The sequence below is a fragment of the Schistocerca gregaria genome, chromosome 2 (assembly GCF_023897955.1).
Source record: "Schistocerca gregaria isolate iqSchGreg1 chromosome 2, iqSchGreg1.2, whole genome shotgun sequence".
In the NCBI taxonomy this organism is placed as follows: domain Eukaryota; kingdom Metazoa; phylum Arthropoda; class Insecta; order Orthoptera; family Acrididae; genus Schistocerca; species Schistocerca gregaria.
Genome location: NC_064921.1, coordinates 596,529,638 through 596,553,777, shown reverse-complemented (window position 1 = coordinate 596,553,777; position 24,140 = coordinate 596,529,638). Strand labels below are relative to the sequence as shown.

The 24,140-nt window shown below is 35.8% G+C and overlaps 1 protein-coding gene across 1 annotated transcript in view; it reads left to right on the top strand.

The window, feature by feature from the left end:
* The window catches only part of LOC126334516 (transmembrane protein 115), a 61,332-nt gene extending 37,694 nt beyond the window's left edge, over window positions 1-23,638 (top strand). The window contains exons 2-3 of the mRNA XM_049996867.1: window positions 16,365-16,538; window positions 22,485-23,638. Coding sequence (XP_049852824.1) covers window positions 16,365-16,538; window positions 22,485-22,731 — 421 coding nt within the window. The 3' untranslated portion in view covers window positions 22,732-23,638. The remainder of the gene's footprint in view (window positions 1-16,364; window positions 16,539-22,484) is intronic.
* The last annotated feature ends 502 nt before the right edge of the window (window positions 23,639-24,140 follow it).

Sequence of the window (24,140 nt, the reverse complement as noted above, 5' to 3'; positions counted from 1 at the left end):
GTTTCGGCTTGAGTGTGGGTATGTCTTGACAATATCAGTGAGTCACAGTTGGAATCAGTCAATTCTTACAAACACTTGGGTGTATGAATTTGTATGGCCAGGAAATGGAACGATCACATAATCTGAATCATAGGTGAAGCAGGTGGACTCCTTCAGTTCATTAGTAGGATAATGGGAAAATAGTCACTCTGTTAATGACATTTCTGACAACACACTAGTGTGAACCATACCGAGGTTTAACTGTGAATATACAGTATACACAAAAAAGGGCAGCATGAATGATTGTTTGGCCCATGGGAGAATGCCATGGAATTGCCAAAAAACTGGCAGACACTTGAAGATAGACTCTATCCCATGGAAACCTATTTACAAAGTTTCATGAACCTGTATTAAGTGAGGGATATGGGAATATACTGTAGCCTCCTCATACAAATTGTTACAAAGATATGAATATACTAGTTACAGCACTTACAGAAGCATTTAAGCACACATTCTTCTAGTGCTTTGATTGCAAATGGAATGGGAAGAAATTATAATATGCGGTACATTGGGAAATAACCTCTGCATTTAACTTCACAGCAATTTGCAGAGGATGAGTGTAGATGTAAATCAGTAACCCAAAGCATTATGGCATAGAAATAAAAGACTAGTTTGGTTTCAATTTCTACAATGTAAGGAAAACATAGACTGATACTTACCATTAAGATTACAAGTTAAGCCGCAGACAGGCACAATTAAAAACTTACACATTAGCTTTTAGCTTCAGTCTTCATTAGAAAAAGAAACATACACACATTCACTCACAGAAGTAAGCACACCTTATGCACAAATGACTGCCATCTCTGGCAGCTCGGACCAGAGTGCAACTGTCATGTGGAACGGAAGCAGCAGTCTGGAGAGGGCAGGGAGGGGGAAAGGATAGCAGTGTACTGGTGGGGGAAGAGAGGAGCACTGTCTGGCAGAGTGTCCAGGCACTAGACAGCCAACATGTGCAGTGTCGGGAGGCTGTGGGGCTGGGAGATGGGGAGAGGGGGGAAAAGAAGCAGAAAAGGAGAAGAGCCGGGAAGAATGGGCAGGCGCATTGACAGAGGGTGTCAAACAAAGAGGGTCGGAGACGAGGATAGGAAGAATGTGGTAGGACAGAGAGTGTGGAAACTGTTGGGCGGAGATCGGGTGCAGACCGGGATAATTTCAAGAGGATAATTTCAGGAGTGAAGAGTGTTTTTGAAGGATAACTTCCATCTACAAAGTTCAGAAAACTGGTAGTTGAGTTGAGGCTCCAAGTGGCATGGGTAGTGAAGCAGCCATAGAAATCCAGCATGTTGTGCCACAGACTGGGCGATAAGCAAAGAATCATGACAGAGGTAGATAGCTGAATTAGATTCAGTGTCATAACCAAAGAGTAGTCTCAGCAGTCTTTGTTGATCAGATTGAAATTCTGGCAACTAGTGTCCTTTCTTTTAGTTACTAAAAAGATTCGATTATACCCTCAGTTGTGTAACCAACACCTGGAACCATCCGTTTTACACAAAATAATTTCAAGTAGACGCTCTTTTGCTAGAGGAGCTTGAAGCAAAGCTATCTAGTAAGCAAAACAAATCAATTTATTCTGCTTATTGCTGCAGAAGTTTTCATTTTGCTATTGAAAATGTGACATTATGCTGTTGTGAAGCACCTACAAACATATAAGTCATGCGTATAAGGAAAAGATAATGGGGAGACTATGTACGCTGATTTACTTACAAATAATTGGTGCCATGTTCAAGGCATGTAATGTGCGTGAACAGTAACACAGGTGAAGCCATTATGTTACTTCTGTCAGTGTTATCTCCATTGTAAGTATTACCTCTGCCATTCCAATTACAACTTCCACGCTTGCATGCAGTTTGAATTTTGCATTATGTGTAGTATGAATACCTGTGATTTCTTAACAAGTTGTAAAAAGAAAGTCCTACAAGAGCACCATTGCTTGTAACTCATGTCTGTGCCATGTCATGACTCCAGTTATTTGTAAGTATGTATGTGTTAGCAGATTCCCAAGTTTGCAGCTGAAGCTACTGTTCTCTTCTCATTATGTTTTCCTGATAAGTTTGTAGACGATTGTTAATGGTATAACATTGAAATTGTTGTACAAAGCAGACTGTGGACCTAAGTTACAAGAAGTTAATTCTGGCTTTACTGCCAGCTTGACAACTAAGTTGAGAACAAATTTCTCCATGTATATTTGGACTCAAAAGTGACTAGTTTCATTGTTATATTTCCTTAAGGACAGGCTACCACTTACCTACAGGTGAAGGTACAAATGTACTTTTCCAGGTACTAGGCACATCCGCATACAGCTGTTTCCAGACATTATGGCAAATGCATATTATGTTGTGATTTTTGGTAGCTGCCACCAGAAATTATCACTTTAATGAACATGCTGTGTTTTCAAAATGCATATGCGTGGATATGCGTCTAGTACTTGATGGTGTTCATTTGTACGATCGTAAATGCGTGAGTGGCAGCCTGTTCTCCAATTTGAGTTAATTGTGGATTTCAATTATTGTAATTTCTTGAGTATGTTCAGACATAGATATAAAAATATTGGCAAATATACTAAATTGCAGCACGTAATAATAACGCAAATTTATTAAACATTAAATATAGTAACAGTTAACAAATGTTTGACAATTGTTTTAAGCTCATCTTTTAAACCTTATTCAGAGGATATCCTGTAAAAACTAAGCCAATTCTAGTACAAAAAAACCTGCTCTTTCAAATGCAATAAGAATAAAGAAAATAAGATGTGATAATATGTAGCAATAAAACAAAGTATTACACAAATGTGGTTCAAAAATTTTGACATGTTTACATAATAATTACTTCCAAAATACTCACGGATAACTGCTGTAGCTCAGTAGAATGGCTAACAAGTAACTGTGAAGGTACTAAAGGGCACTTTGTGTACTTCATCTATTCAAAAATTGTCACAAGCAAAACATGACTGAAAAATTATGTGATTTACATTTTCTGCAACTCTGATATCATGTAGTACGAAACTGGTGAATTACAAAGCCTTAAATTTTAAATATGTTGTTATGGTATTCAGTCTGAAGACTTGTTTGATGGAGCTCTCCATGCTATTCTATCCAGTGTGAGCCTCATCATCTCTGAATAATGATTGCAACTTACAATCTTCTGTTTCTGCATACTCTATTTATCTCTTGGACTCCCTCTCTGATTTTTACACTCCCCCCCCCCCCCCCACACACACACACACATGTATGCACACAAACTGACAAATTGGTGATCCCTTGATGCCTCAGAATGTGTCCTACCAACTGATCCTGTCTTCTAATCAGGTTGTGTCACAAGTTTCTTTTCTCTACCCAATTGTGTTCAGTACCTCTTCATTAGTTAGATGATCTACCCATCTAATCCTCAGCATTCTTCTGTAGCACCACATTTCAAAAGTTTCTATCTCTTCATATCGAAACTGTTTATCATACGTGTTTCACTTCCATATATGGCTACATTTCATACAAATACTTTCGGAAAAGACTTCCTAACACTTAAATCTAAATTCAATGTTAACAAATTTCTCTTCTTCAGGAACGCTTTCCTTGTCATTGCCAGTCTATATTTTTTGTCCTCCCTTCTTTGGCCATCATCAGTTATTTTGCCACACAAATAGCAAACCTCATATACTACTTTAAGTGTCTCATTTCCTAACCTAATTCTCTCAGCACCACATGAGTTAACCAGACTACATTCCATTATCTTTGTTTTGCGTTTGTTGATGTTTGTCCTGTATTCTGCCTTTAAGACAGTGCCCATTCTGTTCAGCTTCTCTTCCAAATCATTTGCTGTCTCTGACAGAATTACAATGTCATTGGCAAACCTTAAAGTTTTTATATCATCTCCCTGCATTCTAATCCCTACTCCAGATTTTTCATTTGTTTTGTTTACTGCTTGCTCAGCGTACAAATTAAATAACATTGAGGATAGTCTACAAACTTGTCCCAACCCTGTCTCAATCACTGCCACTAACAGTGGCTGTCTAGTTTCTGTACAGGTTTTAAATGGCCTTTCACTCCCTGTATTTTACCCCTACTACCTTCAGAATTTTAAAGAGAGTATCCCAGTCAACATCGCCAAAAGCTTGCAGGAAGTCTACAAATGCTATAAACATAGGTTTGCCTTTCCTTGACCTATCTTCTAAGATAAGTCATAGGGTCAGTTGCTTCTGGTATTCCAACATTTCTACAGAATCCAAACTGATCTTCACTGAGATTGGCTTTCAACAGTTTTTCCATTCATCTGTAAAGAATTTGTGTTAGTATTTTGCAACCTTAACTATTAAACTGATAGCTCGGTAATTTTAACACCTGTCAACACCTGCTTTCTTTGGGATTGGAATTATTATATTATTCTTGAAGTCTAAGGGTATTTCACCTGTCTCATACATCTTGCTCACTAGATGAAAGTTTTGTCGTGGCTTGCTATCCCAAGACTATCAGTATTCTGACAAAATGTTGCCTAATACAGGGGCTTTGTTTCAACTTTGGTCTTTCAGTGCTGTGTCAAATTCTTCTCGCAGTATATCTCCCATCTCGTTTTCATTTGTGTCTTCTTTCATTCTATAATATTGCCTTGAAGTTCATTTCTCTTGTATAGATACACTATATACCCCTTTCAGTTTTCCCTTCTTTGTGTAGGTATAGTTTTCCATCTGAGCTCTTGATATTCATACAGCTGCTTCTCTTTTCTCTAGGCCTCTGTCATTTTCCTGTAGATGATATATAACCTTCCCTCGTGATATATGCCTTTAAATCCTTACGTTTGTCCTCTAGCCATCCATGCTTAGCCATTTTGCAGTTCCTGTCACTCTCATTTTTTAGGTATTTGTATTCCCTTTTGCTTTCTTCATTTGCTACATTTTTATATTTTCTCCTTTCACAATTAAATTCAGTGTCTCCAGTATTAGCCAAGGCTTTTACTAGACTTTGTATTTTTATCTATTTGATCCTGTGCTGCCTTCATTATTTGTCTTTGAGAGCCACCCATTCGTCTTTTACTGTATTCTTTCGCCACATTCCAGTCAGTCATTGCCTAACGCTCCCCCCTGAAGTTCTCAACAATCTCTGGTTGTTTTAACTAATCCATGTCCTGTCTCCTTAATTTTCTACCTTTTAGCAATTTCTTCAATTTTAATTTGCTGTTCATAACCAATAATTTGTGGTCAGAGTCCATGTCAGTCCCTGGTAATGTCTTAAAATAGGGTCAATCCAAATGAAGTGGTCCAATACAAATTAAGTTGGTTGCTTGACCATTTTTAAATATTTTAATTTTTTTATATGTGATTACCCTATAATTGAGAAGTTCAAAACAGTTAAAAAAAAAAAAACTTTCACCTTTACTGAATGGCGGCCATTTTTGTTTGTAAGTGCACGACGATGTTGACGTTAGCAAAAATAAGAATATCTCTGCACTGGGTTAAGTTACAACATTGCAATTGACATGATTGTTTCTAGAAAAATGTCCTCTACAACATTGTCTCTTAAACAAAATACCCTAAATTCAAAAATAACCAGTCAAAATGACCTCCAAAGTTTGGTATCCAAATGTTCAAAAATCCACTTTTTAGGCCCAAAAATAACAAACAAGGGGTGATTTACGAGAGCGAGTTTTTTTTTTTCTTGTATTTGATATCATACATTACTAGCCTCATATAGAGCAAGAACACTTACAAATGTTTCCTTAATTTTTTATGAATTTTTGAAATTTGAAATTTTTCATTTTTATAAAGCTTGGTGTTAGTTATCTCAGGTGGGACTGAATATAAAAATATTATTTTTGCACAGTTTGTACATCTATGTTATGGGAACATACTGTAAAAATTTCAACATTGATATCTGACTGTGGACAAAGATCTGAATTTTTGAAAACAAGGAGATAATTCACATTACTCTACAACTGATCTTATTGCTGCTGCCTATTCATGTGTGATATTGGCGGGATATAATCAGTTATTATTGAAGTAAGGTACTGAATTATATACAAAAGTGGAAACATCACTGAAATTAACATTTATATTATTTTGACATACGTAAAATAGATATTCTCAATTAACATCCTTCAAGATGTGACTGTTCCTAAACCTGGTGGTGAATGTTAAGAACACTTATTTCTTCAGACAGCTTCTGTGATATGGTATAAGACCCCCCCCCCCCCCTCCCGCCCCAGTTGCTGTGGCAAGTTCAAGCACTGAAAGTTTCTTTAAAACATTTTTCATTGGTATCCAAAGTTTGTCACTAGTCGATTTCTTGGATTATGTTCTTGGGCCAGCAGGGAGGTAAAAATGCACAAAAACATAATTGTTTTCCAAACTTATTCTTTCAACCTCTGCAAGCCACCACTGTCCATCATACACACATGCCACTATGCCATTCATTGTTAAAGACAGAGATGTAATTTTACTGACACAATGATCCTTATAAATTTCGGTTTCTGATGTTTCATAGCATCGAAATAAGTTTTCTTCAATGCCAAGGAATTTGTGGAAATGCCTTGTTCCTTCTATTGCTATACAGTTTTCAAATGTGGTTTGAAGTGTTATTCCTTGCAAAAGACATACATGTCCTGCACTGTGAGAAGTTGGTCTGTGATTGGTCTTTGTAGGCTGGCTTAACTAACTTCACGTTTTGTTGTACCTCCTACTCCATCACATGCATTTTTACCATGGCAAGATGCAAAAAAGTGCCATTCAGCTTCCAACCCAAAGTCTACTTTGTGGTTGCACAGACCTGAAAAATTATTTTTGTTCTTATACTGACTACTACTTCCATCTGAAAAGTATATCAGCATCTCAACTGTGGGAAAATTTTTGTTTATGTAATTTATTACATATTTTTGAAACACATGTACAGCCAAAGTGTTGTGCTCCTAGTAGTCACTTAGAATGCAAATTGAAGAACTGCAAACTTCATCTTTCTCATTTTTAAAGTAGAGAATAAATGGATGCACTGTTGCATGGTTGTTGATCCAGTGGTATACTTGTATTGCATCCTGAATCACAAATGTAAAATTTTCTGCAAAATCAGCTAGCACTATGCATTCAGTTTCATGAAGTTGTGCTAGTTTGCCCTTCAAAAACTTACTTTGGATTTTAGGAAAATAGTGGTGACTTTTGCGTTTTTGTAAGTTATCAATTAAAGATTCCAAGTACTCTTCCTGAGATTTAACCATTGTTATCATTTCTGCCCTTGTCAGTTGTGACCCACTTTTTGAAGGTAATACTGTCTGGCATTTCCTCCTCACATTTGTGAAACAATTCGATAATGGTTTTCTTATCAGGGCATTTATTACACAAACTCATTATGCAGTGATAACTGTTAGTGTCACAGACCATTGGCTCTGGTAACTCTTTGTAGTTAAGGTCACTGAGTTTTGCACCCACAATCATCATTCTGACATTTTGATGATATAAACAAACACACACGGAGTGTGTCCATGAGGATCCAGCCAAAATACATCACTTAGGGTAGCGGTCACAAAATTATGACCTTCCATTTTTGCATTCAGGATGAGAATTTTTGAAAGCTACATGAAGTTCATTTAAACTTGACAGCACTAGTCATCTCTGCTTTGTTACTTTATTTATAAGAACTCTTTTGCTATCTTTGCAACCTGGACACATTCTACTGTTTTCATCATCTTTAAAAAACTGCTGGATCTTTTTAATTGTTTCTTCACTTATACCTACTCCTTTCTTCTTTCCTAAAACTGGAAGAATACCTTGCTCTTCCACTAATTTTCAGGTTAGTTTAACCAAACGATGAGAAATGTTGCATTCATGAAATATCTTTTTCCCTCTTGACCATGTGTCAGGGAGCAAACTTAAAATTTTAACTTTTTCCTCTTTAGATGTCACTGAACATATAATTTTTAAATTCTCTGTTAAGCTCAAATATTCAGTGTCAGATGATGCTTATGGTAGGTTTTCTTCTTCTTTAGAAATAATGTTGGTATCTGTATTATTAAAGAATGATTCCACATCTTTTCTAATTTTGGCTGAAATTTGTTGTACCTTATTTTCAATAGGTGCTTTTCTTTTTCTGTTACTTAATTTTATTATTTTCGAAGTAGGAGATACATCTAACTTAGAACAAGCAAAATTCAGTATGCTAACTGCTTCCACATTAGGAACAAGGTTACATGATTCTGGTTCTGGATTCACAACAAATATTTTTGAGTAACCATTTGGGCACAGGGAATTTCCAGGAATCCCATTACATTTCACTTGGGAAGTAGTTTCACTCTCACATAACAAGGACAGATATTCAAGTTTTATTTCCCTCAATTAGGCTTTTTATGAACTTGGGAAAGTGGATCACAGCACTTCCTTCTAAAAATGGGATTGTACTTCAGAATATATTTTTTCTCATCATACTCACACACTGATGTTACAAATAACTTACTTAAATTTAAACAAAGTTTGTCTAACTTCATCAATGTCATTGAAATTTTTCAACTTTTTTTGGAAATTGAACCATAAACTGTTTTATGACACACTTCACTCACTATCTGTGCGTCAGAGCACTGTTCATCCATGTTATTGCATTCCAGTTAATCTCTCAAAATTAATTACAAATTACACACAGAACAAAGCACATAACACATTCTACACTCTCGATGAAGTATAAACATCCACTCTAACAGACTCAAAACAGACTGACTACAACAATGCCACACCCAGCAATAATGTACTTCTTTATTGACAATAAACCTAAACATAAATGGGCATTTTTATTAACATAGAACAAAAGTGAAAGTCCCTATTGTTTAATATTGCATTATTAAAAATAAATAAACTAAATGAAAATTGGGTGATAGTGTTAACTAAATATATGTCACAATTAAATTTTATTACAATGAAATAATAAACCATTTAGATAGGCAACAGCCATAAGATCAGTTGTAGAGTAATGTGAATTATCTCCTCATTTTCAAAAATTCAGATCTTTGTTCACAGTCAGATATCAATGTTGAAATATTTACAGTATGTTCCCATAATATAGATGTACAAACTGTGCAAAAATAATATTTTTATATTCAGTCCCACTTGAGATAACTAACCCCAACCTTCACAAAAAATGAAAATTTTCAAATTTCAAAAATTCGTAAAAAATTAAGGAAACATTTGTAAGTGTTCTTGCTCTATATGAGGCTAGTAGTGTATGATATCTAACTACAGGAAAAAAATAGACTCTCATATCGCTCCTTGTTTGTTATTTTTGCGCCGGAATAGTGGATTTTTGAAAATTTGGATACCAAACTTTGGAGGTCATTTTGACTGGTTATTTTTGAATTTAGGGTATTTTGTGTAAGAGACAATGTTGTAGAGGACATTTTTCTAAAAACAGTCATGTCAATTGCAATGTTTTTACTTAACCCAATGCAGAGATATTCCAATTTTTGCTGACGTCTCCAGACTGAAAAATCGACACATGCCTACAAATAAAAATGGCCACCATCCAGTAAAGGTGCAAGATAAATTATTTTTAAAAACTGTTTTGAACTTCTCAAATATAGGGCCATCACATATAAAAAATTAAAATATTTAAAAATGGTCAAACAACCATCATTGAATCACTTCATATGGATTGACCCAATATGAAATTTGGTTACTATTATATAATCAGTCTGAGACCTTCCAGTGTCTCCAGGTCGCTCTTTAAGAGTGTCAAGAGCATAAAAAGTTCTGTTTCTGATCCAAATATTTCCACTGTGTTAGTAGTATTAGTTTCAATTTTAAGCCTTCTTAAATTTGGCAAAAGTGTTGTAGAGCTAGCATGACATTATACATCCATTAACTGAAAGCCTCCTGAAACCTTGAAACTTTCATATCTTGACCTCAGATTTTGCGGAGCTTAATTTTTTTCAACTGGGAACATTTTTGTAATATTTAATTAAAATTGGAGATGTTCAGGTAGGGATGATTCCTAAAACTCATCCACTTGATATCGAATGACACTATACCTAAAGTGCTTTGTTGTTGATAAACCATGATGCAAATATTGAACAGTACCCATGAGTTGTTACACTAGCAAGTAATGTAATATTTGGAAGATCTACAGTGGATGTCAAGAGTAAGTGTCAAAAAGTAGTTAAATTAAAAAACAAATGGATGATTGTATACCAGTGGTTTCCAACCTGGAGCTAATTATTCCTTGAGGGGTACAGTGCTTCATTGCCATTTACAGAGGAGTAAAAACAAAAGGGTTCAGTTGTATTTTAGTCAAGAATCTAAATTGCTTTGAAAAGATCTTTAATATATCACTGTTGTGTAAGATTAATACATAATTTACCAATAATTACATTTATCATAAAGAAGACCTGTTAAATTGCAGATAAGCACAATAGACACTTACATAAAGCTTCTGGCCACAGCCTTCTCTCTCTCTCTCTCTCTCTCTCTCTCTCTCTCTCTCTCTCTCACACACACACACACACACACACACACACACACACACACACACACACACACGACCGCCAACAGTTGGCAGTCAGTTGTGTGTGTGAGGTGTGCGTACATGTGTGTATGAATGGTGTGTGTGTCTCTTGTGCTGATGAAAGCAGTGGCCAAAAGCCTGGTGTAAGTCTCTTTTAATTGTGCTGTCTGCAGCTTAACATGTCTTATTTACAGTAAGTAGCAATCTATTTTTCCTGCATTGTTGATATTCCTGCATGGATTTTCTGTTGTTCAGTAATTACATTTTTTATTTGAACACTAATGTTAGTGTGTGGCACAATGTGATAGAGGCTACAGCTTGTGATGTGAATTCATGATAATCATCTTGTTCACATAGTCCACCCATTACATACATACTTTGTACCATGCCTCTATGACAGAAAAGTTGAGACATATACGTCACACATGATGTATGCTTAAATATCTCATAAAAATGACCTCCAGGATATAGGTAGTTTCCGCAGTATATCAGAAATTCCTTCATTATTTACTTTGGAACAATAAAAGAACTAATTGACAGCACACCACAACAGTAACTATATAATGGCTGCTCACTGCTGTATTTCCTACACTCTTCCTGTTAGTGTTTAGTGTTTAGATGTAAGCTTGTGAGATCGTAATGCGTGCCAAATAAGCTGATATGGGACATTTCAGAGGCCTTTTCCAGATCTAGGAATGACATATGAATATCCTTGTTTGTTTTAAAGCGTTTCTCAATAAATAACTGAGCAGCATGAATGGCACCTTTGGTTCTACTTCCTTTGATAAACCCACATTGATTCGGGGTGATAGAAACAGTTGCGCGGAGCCTGGTGACTATAAGCCGCTCAAAGATCTTCATGGTTTGACAGAACAGTCAAATTGGTTGATACTGTGAGCATTCTGTCATATCACCTTTTCCCTGTAGGACTATTGGTAGTCTGAAGTCTTCCAGTTTTTGCCAGTCCGAAGTAAGTAGTCCAGCAATCTAGTAATATACAAACAATAGGCCTAAGGTTTTCTTTTTAATTTGGTTGATTTTAAATGGAGTTGCAGACTGTGGGTTGCTGGGGAGAGGAGTGATGCAGAGGAAACATGTTGTGTAACAACTGGCTACCCTCAATATGGATAGTTAACTTCCTTTTTCTGAGAAGAATATGTTAAAAACAAACAGAACCAGTTGTGTCATTGATTCATTAGTTCATGATGTAATGAAACATCTGAATGAAATATCATATATCTTTTGTCATTTAAAAAATAAGCATTCACAGAAAATTCTTTTTCATTTTAAGGTTTAGTTAGGCGATGGAAGAAGAGGGGGGGAGGGCAGGGAGATTGCTGTCTGAAATCTGATCGCACCAAGGGCGGTCTCAGAAAGATTGGAAACCACTGTTATTTACCAACCAGTACTGAATCATATTAATATAGTTGTGATGTTGAAGTATAAACTTATTTACATGTGCTAACCTGCCTCCATTGGCTTTGCCTCAGTCAAATCTGGCTGAAAATTGTCGAAAGTAAGCTATTTCAAATGATATGGTTTACATCAGGTTTACAGTTCAGACACTTTAACTGCACTCTGATGTTGAATAACCTATGGTTTGTCAGTAATTATTATGATGCACAGATAATTGGTTAGCCACATACCGCACTCAGTTGATGTCCTATGATGTGATTGTTTGAGTGCAGTAACTGAACACTGAAGTGACACAAAAGTTCATGTGTGGCAAACAAATTTTTAACCCAGTCATTGAATAAAGTTCTCAAATTGCTGTCCTTAAAATCTAGCTGTCATATTAATACAGTGAACAATGCAAACAGTAAGCATCTATTGGAGATAACTCTGTTCATATTCTGATCTTGTTACCACGTGGAGCATTGTTGAAGTCTAGCACAGTCCATAATAATAATAATTACATGCTCCCTGTCCAGTAATTCATTGAAAACAATCACTAAATTGCAGAATGATCTGGATGTGAAATTTAGATAAAACTTAACACACAGTAGTCATTGCAGTTTGTGCTAACTTGTCTGCAATACATTTTCCCTTAAAGGTGGACATAGGTCTTGCAAATTTCATGACCTCCTGCATACTGACTAAAAAGGCCTCCAACAGCCTCTCTTTTATAAAATCATAATAATTAGAACTACATTTATCTATTGTTGTTCACTGGCTTTTTACATATTTTAATTAAATGTTTATGTTCTCGAATTGAACAGTGGAGGAAGATTCTTCTGAATGTGATCCTTTAGATAAAACATTAATTGATGAAGTCTTCTTGGATTACCAGCCAAGTCAAGGCGTTGTTCTGCGGCAATGTTTCAATGAGTTTTTCATTTGTCATCTTCAGGCAAAGTGACTTCATCTGAAGGTAACAAGTATGAAACTTGTTCAAACGTTGCTGCAGAACACGCCTTGACTCGGCTGATAATCTGAGAAGACTTCACTTGAAGATAAGAATTAGGAAACTTGTTGAAATGTTGCCGCTGAATGATGCCTTGACTTGACTGATAACCTGAGAAGACATCATCATTGAGATTCATAGAGAAAGTCTAAATTTGCTCAAAACAGTATTTGCTATTGAATTATGCTGCCTAGTTTGACAAAATACTATATTCTATTTCAGCAACGATGTTTTAGGTATGAATGCTAATTACTCTGAAACTAAAAAAGACTAGAAGTTGCTAACATATTTTCGACATTAGCTGTATAAATGCTGCTGTCCTTTACATGGCTTTTTCATCTAAATTATCAGAAAGTTGGCTATCAGGTACATGTTTACATGTGAAAATGATAACAAATTTTTATATTACTGATATTTGTAATTAGCACAGGTTCTAGGTAAATTGATTTCACTTGTTAGTTCCACTTAACAAAAGGAAGGGCATGGATAATAAAGCCTTGAGTTAATTTTCAAGATTTTTGTACTGTGCACGTCATAAAAGGGGGGGGGGGGGGGAAGATGGAAGAAAACATTCACCTGCTTTGTTCCAATGTGTCTGGAGAAGTTACACCAATGGATATTCAGAAAGAGAAGATATTCTAACCAGCAGAGGGAGACAAGGAGGGCAAGAGAAGTTTCAGTTACCTTCACCAGCTTTATGTGCCATTCAGAAAAGACAGGACAGAGTTGGAGGTTCGTAGTGTCTTGAATGCAACTGTAAGACTATAAAATAAATGTTTTACACCAGTCTGAAGGACAAACATCACTTGTGGAGAGAAACATCAAACTTTATACTGCTGATAGTTTGTAGGTGACGTAATGCTAAAATATTTAAAAATGTTTGTAGAGACAGGATGTCATAGACAACGTGGAAACAACAAATAGTATGTTTCTCTTTGTGAGCTAGAAGCATAAATTGCAGTTTTGTATGCTGGAGGCTTGTTTGGCCCATGGGAATTGGTGAGAAAACTTGGGATCACATTTCTTTTGTTAAACATCAAGACAGATTTAAAGAGAATATGAAAGTTTTAGACTTTAATATCAGTGAACAAGATTCAAAACAGACAATTTTCTTGTGTCACAAGTTTGTAATCGGTTTGTTGAAGATTGTCCCCCACTTTACAGGGTGGGTCAAAACATCACACGTTATGAACAGTTCTTTTCCAGTGACATGAGATAAATTTGATATTTAAATTCTGTTAGCGGTGAATGCGCACGTCAAATATACATGCAGCTGGGGAAGAATGAATATCAGTCAGAGAAACAAGCCCTTTTTGAATAACATGTCACGGAACTTATAGTGCATTTGAATCGGAAGAAATGTAACCACAGATAATATTTTTCCAAATCATTACATCTGATTACCAGATTATTTAAGAGCAGGGGTTAAGCCAACTGGGTACAGTGAACTATCCAAGAAAAGAGAATAATATCAAAAGCACCATTGTATGAAACAAATATTATGACACATGAAAATACAGCCTTGTCTGGTTATTAAGGCAAGAAATATAAAAATGTTCTTGTTCTCAGTGTTTTCCAATAGCTGTTAAATATTACAATAAAATGAAATATGGAATGGATACACTGAACCAGATAGCTAGAGAATATATGGTAAAGCAGCTTTGTTGGATTGGTCAGTAGATCTACAAATGTTGTACCTTGCATTTAATTTTTCCATAATAAATGCACAAACTCTGTAAGGGTCAGCTAAAGGAACATTATCTGCCTTAAGCAGTTTCTGCAGCATCTGAACAGTGAGTAAAAACATTGACAGCAGAGAATTGTGCCAAAATTCAGGAACAAGACAACTGACAGGTGTGACTCCTTATACCATAAAGAATCCAGTCACAAATAAAAATGATAATTAGTAATGAAAAATGTTGAGTTTCAGTTTGTGTGTTGTTTTCACAAACAGTTTTTTTGTTGCAATTAGTAATTTCTTAAAATAGCTCTGACACTGTGATCAGTTTGGTCACTGGTTTCAAGTATGTAAAATGTCCTTCAGTTCGAATTAAAATGTTTTATGCCAGCTTATGTATTGTTTTCTTGTTAGTTACTAGTAGCAATATATTACCAACAATTCTTCTCATGGAACACTTTATGCAGGCTTAAATTTTTCAGTAAGTAGGACTAATTGCAGTAAGTTGAGATTGTGACATGCTGAACTGACATCTGCAGCGTATGCAGACCTTACTTATTGTTCGTAGTGTCTGACATCCCTACTCTCATGCTCTTACCAGATCTTGCATTTACTTCCTACTGTTGTGATGAGTAGGGGTTTATCAGATGAGTGCTATACAGGGTGTCTCAGGAGAAATGGTCATATTGTGACTGGAACAATCACTTGAAGGAAAAAACTTCATGTGGACATACACTCTATTCTGAGTGGTTTGTGTGATAGAAAACGTTTACATACACCCTATTTGAGTGGTTTCTGAGAAAACGTTTACATACACCCTATTTTGAGTGGTTTCTGAGATATGACCCAGATGTGTATCCCGGATGTGTATCTGCAGTAGTTTTCCAGAACATCCAGAGAAGCAAAGATGTAATTTCGTAAAATTTTTAATTTATTAACTACTTGGCCCAATTTTTTTCTAAATTCCAAACAATTGCATAAAGTTTTCAACAGAAATAGTAGAGAATTTAATTTTGGAAAAATGATGCTAATAATGTTAACAGAAACTGTTTGAATGTGTCAGATAATCTGCTTTTATTAATACCATATCACACGTGACTTTATGTTAAACAGGAAAAAACAAAGTTCAGTATTAAGGAAGTTGTACAGTCTACGTACAATTTCCCAATATGTTCAAAAATGTCTCCACCAAGTTCAATGCATTTAGCTGCACGTGTATGAACAAATTATGTTGCTCTTTTCAGTTTCACAGGAGTGTTCTTAATTTCATCTATTGCATTCATAATGCGAGCAAGTAATGCCTCACGTGTATTAACTGTCCTCATAAACAAAACTAACTCATTTCAAGGTTAGAAAATGACTGAAACAACTCACTGACGGTTGCCAACGATGACATAAATGTTTCTCCATTCTTAATGGAAAAAAACAAATTTATTTGTATAATAATCTTAGCTTCTCTGGATGTTCTGGAAAACTACTGCAGATACTCGTTTGGGATATGTTTTATTAGATTCAGCAGACCAATAACAACAAAATAAATGGAAATTGTGCTTTATTTTGACCTTGTACAATTTTGCAATGGCTTCATATTAGCGAAGTTGCTAAATTTCAGGCAAAATCTTTTATTAGGGGTAACTCTGTAACTAAACATTTGCAGACCAATGTTTATATCAACTATTTTCTTTAGTTTTTCTTGTGGAATAACATATTAAAATATTTGCATATCTTTGTGAATCACTGTGTATATCTAATGATTGTGTTCAATGCTTTGTATCTGTTCTTGCAGTTTCTTCCCAAATGTACTGCAACCACCCATTGCAGTTCTGAGCAACACTGTGCATGGATTTCTCGTGCGTATGGGAATATGCAGGCGAATGGTACGGCGGTATGATATGTCTGCTCCTGCAGGTATCACTATTAGTTTGCCTGGCATTGACCCACAGGATATGGAAAGACGCAGGTAAATGTTATAAATTATGAAAGTCCTACCCCCTAGAAATTCAATAAATACAAGGATAGAACTATTGTGTATTATCTCAGTCAGTAATAAACAGCATAGCTGCAATAAGAAGAAATATAAGGAAAAATGGTTTAATCCTAACCAGACATGGAAATTTGTTTGTGAAGGAAGGGATGAATTGAATAATATTAGTTTCTCCCCCCCCCCCCCCCCCCAAAGAATAATGTCAACATATACATCAGTTGTTGTATGTAAATGTTACGATCTTCTTCGATACCTCCAAAATAGTGAATTGAGTTAAACAATGTACACTGCTGGAGATTTACTTCCCTCCCCCTTCAGTCCCCCTCCCCCTCCTCATTAACTGTACATTATTTATTTTCATTTGTTTGCATATAGATTTGTGCAGGATTGTAATTATTTATGTTTAATCCTATTTATTCCATGGTGATGAAGATTTATTTTCTTTCTTGGCCTTCCCGTTGTTTCTGTCCCACGTATTTTCCTAATCCAATATATCTGGTAAAATCTTATTGGCTTGTATGAATAAAATGGAGAACATACATAGTACTTGGCATTTTGGAGAATGTTATCAGGTTCACATGATTATAGCAAGTTGGAGAATATTCTTAATCCAAGAATATTCGCAGTATGAATAAAAGGGTGGGGGATGTTGCTCAAAACAAAGAACTTTTTCCAGTATTGTGTGAATAAAACCAGAGACGTTTCTCACAAGATGGCAACATTCTCAGTTTTTTTGAAGAGAGCTTTGTAGCATACTCTGAGTGGAGTATGTTCTGTTGTGGTTAAGTTTTACCAAGTGCTTTTAGTGAAGATGGCAGAATGTATGGTGCTTGAAAAAAAGATTCATGTAGCATGGAAAAACACAGAAGAAAGAAACAGTAGAAGTTTATATAGATTTAACAGTGTAAACCTTATTTGGCTGGTAAATAATTTTCTTACTGAAAATCAAGAAGAAGAGGCAGCGCCCTTTCCCAAAAATGTGAAATGGAAACATTTTTGCACTATTTAGTGGTGCAGAAGAAGATTTAGGAATATACCAGGCAGTCGTTGTCACTGACATTTTCATATGTTTTTTGTACAGGTTACCAGAAAAAGCACTGTTGTGGATCTGATTTCTGAGAAACATAAATGAACTAGAAACAGGAAAAGTTTGTGGCTGTCAGGATATCGGTTTCATTGTGCATTGGGTTTCCTCGATTGTACCTTCTGCACGTGGAGATATATATATATATATATATAAAATCAAAAGGGCTTTCCTTCTGCAAATGTGCAAGCAACATGTGATTAAAATAAAATTTCACTAGTTTTGATGCTTCATGGCCTGCGTCTGTACATGATGCTAAGGATATGGAGAAACTTGGATGCATGCTCTATATTATAAGAGAACCAGTGCAGTGCTTTAATTTTTGGAGATCAAGGAAATAGTATTGCACCATGGTTAATGACAACATTCCAAATCCCGAAATACCTGATGAGAGGACATACAGCTGACTTTGCTGTAAGGAAAGGTTGATAATTGAACGATGCTTGGTATAGGTGAAAAGATATTACTGAATTCTGCAAGACAAAGTAAGGCTTGCCCACACAAAAACCCTAGTGTGATTCTAGTCTGTTTTATTTTGTACAATCTAGCAAAACAAATAGGATATGAGGATTTTGAGCATCTAGTGAAAACAACTATAATCTTCCAGCACTGGGAGAAGAGGAACCAGCAGACATACGTATACCTAGAACAAACAGGAGATGGGAAATTGTTAAAATGTAATATATCAACTGTAATGTGTGGGTTTGTTCCTAATATTTTATAAATAAACTAACTTGCATTTTTTTTGTAATTTTATAATTTTTGCTTCTTCAGTTATAATGAAATACCATTTTGATGAAAGTAAAAAGTAGTGCTCTGCTGTCACATCACAAAATGCAATTTAGTGTTTTTCTTCCTCCGCTCTCATCTATTTTACTTTTACCAAATAACTGTTTTAAGGCTGTAGTGAAGGTATTTGGGTACGTGTTACTCTTATTATTTCACTGAAAGGAAATTTATACTGAATCATTTCTTTAAGAGGTTATGGCATTAGGACAATAAAGATTGTAAATGAACATTCAATTTAAAAAAATAGTAATTAAAAAAGACAGTGTTATACTGTGACATTACAAAATTCAGTCTATCTTTATCTTAGCAATTTCTGCTGCTTCCTCTTCAGGACATTCAGCATTAGAAAAATTCATAGTCTCATCTATCTCCATGCTTAATCTTGATGTAAATAAAATAGAAAGAAACTTCCACATGGGAAAAATATATTAAAAACAAAGATTCCAAGACTTACCAAGCGGGAAAGCGCCGGCAGACAGGCACATGAACAAAACACACAAACACACACACAGAATTACGAGCTTTCGCAACTGGCAGTTGCTTCGTCAGGAAAGAGGGAAGGAGAGGGAAAAATGAAAGGATGTGGGTTTTAAGGGAGAGGGTAAGGAGTCATTCCAATCCCGGGAGCGGAAAGACTTCCCTTAGGGGAAAAAAAGGACAGGTGTACACTCGCGCGCAACACACACACACACACACACACACACACACACACACACACACTCGATACAGATCATACACAGACACAAGCAGACCTGTGTGTGTGTTTGTGTGTTTTGTTCATGTGCCTGTCTGCCGGCGCTTTCCCGCTTGGTAAGTCTTGGAATCTTTGTTTTTAATATATTTTTTCCATGCTTAATCTGTGTCATTTTGGCACTCTCTCAGGCCCCAGAATGGGTGAGTATGAGGTATTGTTATTTCTGGACCCAGTAGATATGGGGAGTTTCTATTACAATTTGTATTTGTTGTAAAATTGCTTGTGCTCAAGGTAATACAGTTGGAATCAGTGAACTCTGGACTAGCCCCGAGGAAGAGACACTAGTACAGGTGGAACCTCCTATGGCAGGAGCTTCTAAAGCAAATTGAAAAGCAGTAATCCCAGAGTGTGTCACAACTCACTTTTTTGAAGTGAGTATATGTAGCAAGACAGTTTATACGAAAATGTGGGAGAGGTTTGTCCAATTTTATGCATGCCACACTGCTAATTTTACAGAAAAGTGGTCTAGTATCAGACAGGTTTTTCCAAAAATTGTATCAGTTTCACAGAATAAAAAACCAAATGTTTTACTAATTCACAATTTCAAAATGTTAAGAACACAAAAAATGGAGAGAAAGGGATTTACCAGGTATTTTTCCAATCATAAGTTGCATTTATCCCCATCTAAAAATTTCAAAGACATATGTTCTCAACTTTTTAGAATGATCTCAATGTTTCTCATCTTAATTACATCAGTCTTACACTTTGTTACTTCATATTGTGAATTTTTTTCATTATCTGCTCATCTGAAATTCCTTTCCCAAAATTTGCCCTGTAATGGTGTCGAATTTCCTTTATACTATCTGCATTTTCCTTCCTTGAGGCTGGAGTTTGTGATTTGCTAATAACAGAAGAATAATCTTTTTCAGTATTCACAAAGGCTAATTATAAATCTTCCATTTCGGTACAGAAATAATATGCAATAAACATTTCTCAGCATCTCTCTCTCTCCCTCTCCCTCTCTCTCTCTCTCTCTCTCTCTCTCTCTCTCTCTCTCTCTGGAACACAAATAAAAACAAACTGAGAACCAGAGATGTCAGATTTTAACCTCTTTCCTGAGAACTTAATCAAGGAGGAGGGGAGGTAGTGAGATAGTACTCTGTGGTCAGAGAGTATGCTTCATAGTTTTTATTCCTATGAAACTGAGAACTTTGTTTCAGAATGCTCTTTTGCACTGATCTATATAAATGACCTGGGTGACAATCTGAGCAGTTCTCTTAGACTGTTCGCATATGATGCTGTAATTTACCGTCTAGTAAGGTCATCCGAAGACCAGTATCAGCTGCAAAGCGATTTAGAAAAGATTGCTGTATGGTGTGTCAGGTGGCAGTTGACGCTAAATAACGAAAAGTGTGAGATGATCCACATGAGTTCCAAAAGAAATCCGTTGGAATTCGATTACTCGATAAAGTACAATTCTCAAGGCTGTCAATTCAACTAAGTACCTGGGTGTTAAAATTACGAACAACTTCAGTTGGAAGGACCACATAGATAATATTGTCGGGAAGGCGAGCCAAAGGTTGCGTTTCATTGGCAGGACACTTAGAAGATGCAACAAGTCCACTAAAGAGACAGCTTACACTACACTCGTTCGTCCTCTGTTAGAATATTGCTGCGCGGTGTGGGATCCTTACCAGGTGGGATTGACGGAGGACATCGAGAGGGTGCAAAGAAGGCAGCTCGTTTTGTATTATCGCGTTATAGGGGAGAGAGTGTGGCAGATATGATACACGAGTTGGGATGGAAGTCATTACAGCATAGACGTTTTTCGTCGCGGCGAGATCTTTTTACGAAATTTCAGTCACCAACTTTCTCTTCCGAATGCGAAAATATTTTGTTGAGCCCAACCTACATAGGTAGGAATGATCATCAAAATAAAATAAGAGAAATCAGAGCTCGAACAGAAAGGTTTAGGTGTTCGTTTTTCCCGCTCGCTGTTCGGGAGTGGAATAGTAGAGAGATAGTATGATTGTGGTTCGATGAACCCTCTGCCAAGCACTTAAATGTGAATTGCAGAGTAGTCATGTAGATGTAGATGTAGAATCTTCTCCAGAGAATGTTCTTGTTTTTATTCTTATGATCCGTTATGTCTAAATAAATGTCCAAAAACTTTTTTATTTTTTGGGATAGCTGCAATAATAATAAAGATAAATTAATGATATTATCATGTTATTCCCACGTTTTGTTTTAAATATGTAGACTGTCCCAGTTATGTTAGCCCGTATCCCCTCCTGTACAACCTTCCACTGCCTTGCAATACCTGAGTGTATGGTCTGTCTAAAACAAAAGGAACAAATCTGTTCTTAAACTTTAATTAGGCAGTGTTTAACTGAGAAATTATATTCTGAACATTTTGCCATCATGGTTGTTTTCTGTAAATGACAGATCTTAGGGCAAACATGTTAGAAATATCCAAGTTAGGTTTTCACGTAACCAATAAATGTTATAGTGTGGGATGATGCAAATGAAGTCATTTCAGAGGCCTTTTGTATTATGCGTTTAATACAGCCTTGTATTATTATTTGTTTATTTAAATTTCTGTACATCCCTTAAAATCCAATCAATTGGACACCCATTAGCAGTCGTGAAACATGGATACTGCTTCCCTTTTTCAAACTGTGCCAAATTGGTACAAAATCAGACTGACTGTCACTGTCTAATAGAAATGAAACTGCTTGCCATTGGTTAGATAAGGTGAAAATTGATCAACTGTGTCGTCTATTCCATATTATTTCTACTTTTCCTCAATAGTATCAAAATTCAGGCAGCTGAAATGATTAGCCAAATTACAAAATATTCCCATTGGTAATAATTTTTATATGTAAGTTCATATGTGCCTTTTGTCAAAACAAATATAAATTATTTTGTGATTTCCTTTTTTGAACTCCGGTGTTTTCGCACAAAGTATTTTTGTATACTATGTGTTAATGAATTTTGTTGTACTGACAACTTATCAGAAAGTTTTAAAAATACTAGTTGGCAGTATTAGGTGATAATTTTTTTTCCTTTTTATTTAATTTTTGTGAAGAAGCATATTTAAAAATGTATGAAAAATCTAACTTTCCACCTCCCTGCCAATTCGAAAAATCATTTATGATAGTATTGCTAGTAAAAAATGTGTATCTTGGGCTGAAGTTGTGTGTGTGTGTGTGTGTGTGTGTGTGTGTGTGTGTGTGTGTGTGTGTGTGAGAGAGAGAGAGAGAGAGAGAGAGAGAGAGAGAGAGAGAGAGAGAGAAATTTGGGGGGGGGGGGAGGGTCCTAAGAAACTAAATCCATTATGTTTTATGTTGGGCAGGCAAATAGCACTAAAGGCTCTTAGTGAGCGTTTAAGTAAAGTGGAGCCTCTGCCTGCACCTGCCTCTGCTGCGTGGGAGCAGCAGCAGCAGCAGCAGCAACAACAACAACAGAAACAACAGCAGAAGCAACAAGACCAACAGAAGCAGCAACAACAGGTGGTGTCAGATAGCACCAGTGTGTCTATCAACATAAGTGACAGTAAAACGACAGAACCACCTCAAACTACTTTACCCCCACAGACGTGACCTGTGCCTCCATGAGGCAAAAGTAATTGCTCTTCATTTTCTTATATGAATACTGTCCATAGAGTGGTTACATACAAAACACTTCTGTACGTGGGATTCCAGATTTTTTAAAATTAAACTTTTAAGTGGTATGGCACATCTCTGGAATATTCTGTCAATATTTTTGCAGAAGTAGTAACTGTAGTTCATATGATGTTGATCTGCAGAGTTGTGGCTTTGTGAAGTGCAGTTGTGTTATTGCACTTTGCAGCAGTGATCAAAAATTGTGAACTCGTAGTATTTATTATTTCTTCTTGTTTGAACTGACAGTAGCTATAGGCCACTGGTTTTGTGTCACTGCTATTCACATTGGGAAGGCTGCATGCAACCCATTGTGGGCATCAGGAAGATGACAAAATCCTGCTCATAGTGAAAAAAATCTTTATTTTTCTAAAAGTTTTCCTTTATTCAGTGTGTGAAGTGTCACAAAGCCTCACATGATGATTTTTGGTACTACATAGATAAATGTTTTTGAATGTAAATATTCAAACATAAAAATAAGATATCAGAAGAAGAGATATTATAAGTAAACTTTTTAGAAGTCTTCTAAAAACCGTGTTTATGTGTACTGACTCTTTAAAATAGCAGTGTCAACTGAGAGACTGATTGTTATTGGTTATTACTGTTAAAAGAGTTGAACGGCAATTATTCTGCACCTTGTGCTGTGCTAGTCCTTATAACTGTTATGTCACAAAGAATGGAACCTTAGAGGTGAATGAGAGTTGCCAAAAGCGAATAACTTTATTTTTGTTTGTGCAAAGTCACACTGTTTATTATGTACATGCATACTTATGAAGTGAATGTATATAAAGAGAGAGACTTTGTTGATTTTGTGTAACAAAATATTTTTCATATTTTTTCTATAAAATTTTCTAATTACTGAAGCTTTCCCAGATAACCTTTTTCCATTGGTTTCATTTTTGTAATCTCTTTCTTCCATAGAAAATGAATGAACCTACGTTTAAATCTTGGAATGCAAGGCTTTTGGACTCAAATCCACTATATTCATAAAAAGAACAAGAAGCAGAAGGAGGGGAAGGGAAAAAATAAAATAAGATTAAGAAAAATTTGCATATTTGGCAGTTATAGAGTTCAAATTTCTGCTCAGTCATTTTTGTTTAATTAGCCTGTGGTTTCTCTAAGTCAATTTAGATAAAACTGTGGTGGTGCCATTAAAACGGCCATTACTAGCTTTGCTTATAATTTTCGTTTAATAGAATAAGTGTGTATTCTCTCTATTTCATAATTAATTCCAAACAGCTGTATTTGATGATGATGATTTATTAAGACTGACCTTGAAGCTCTGATGGCTTCATCATTTGGATCATGCTATCACGTATAGCTTCATGTTACCTGGCAACGTCAATCAA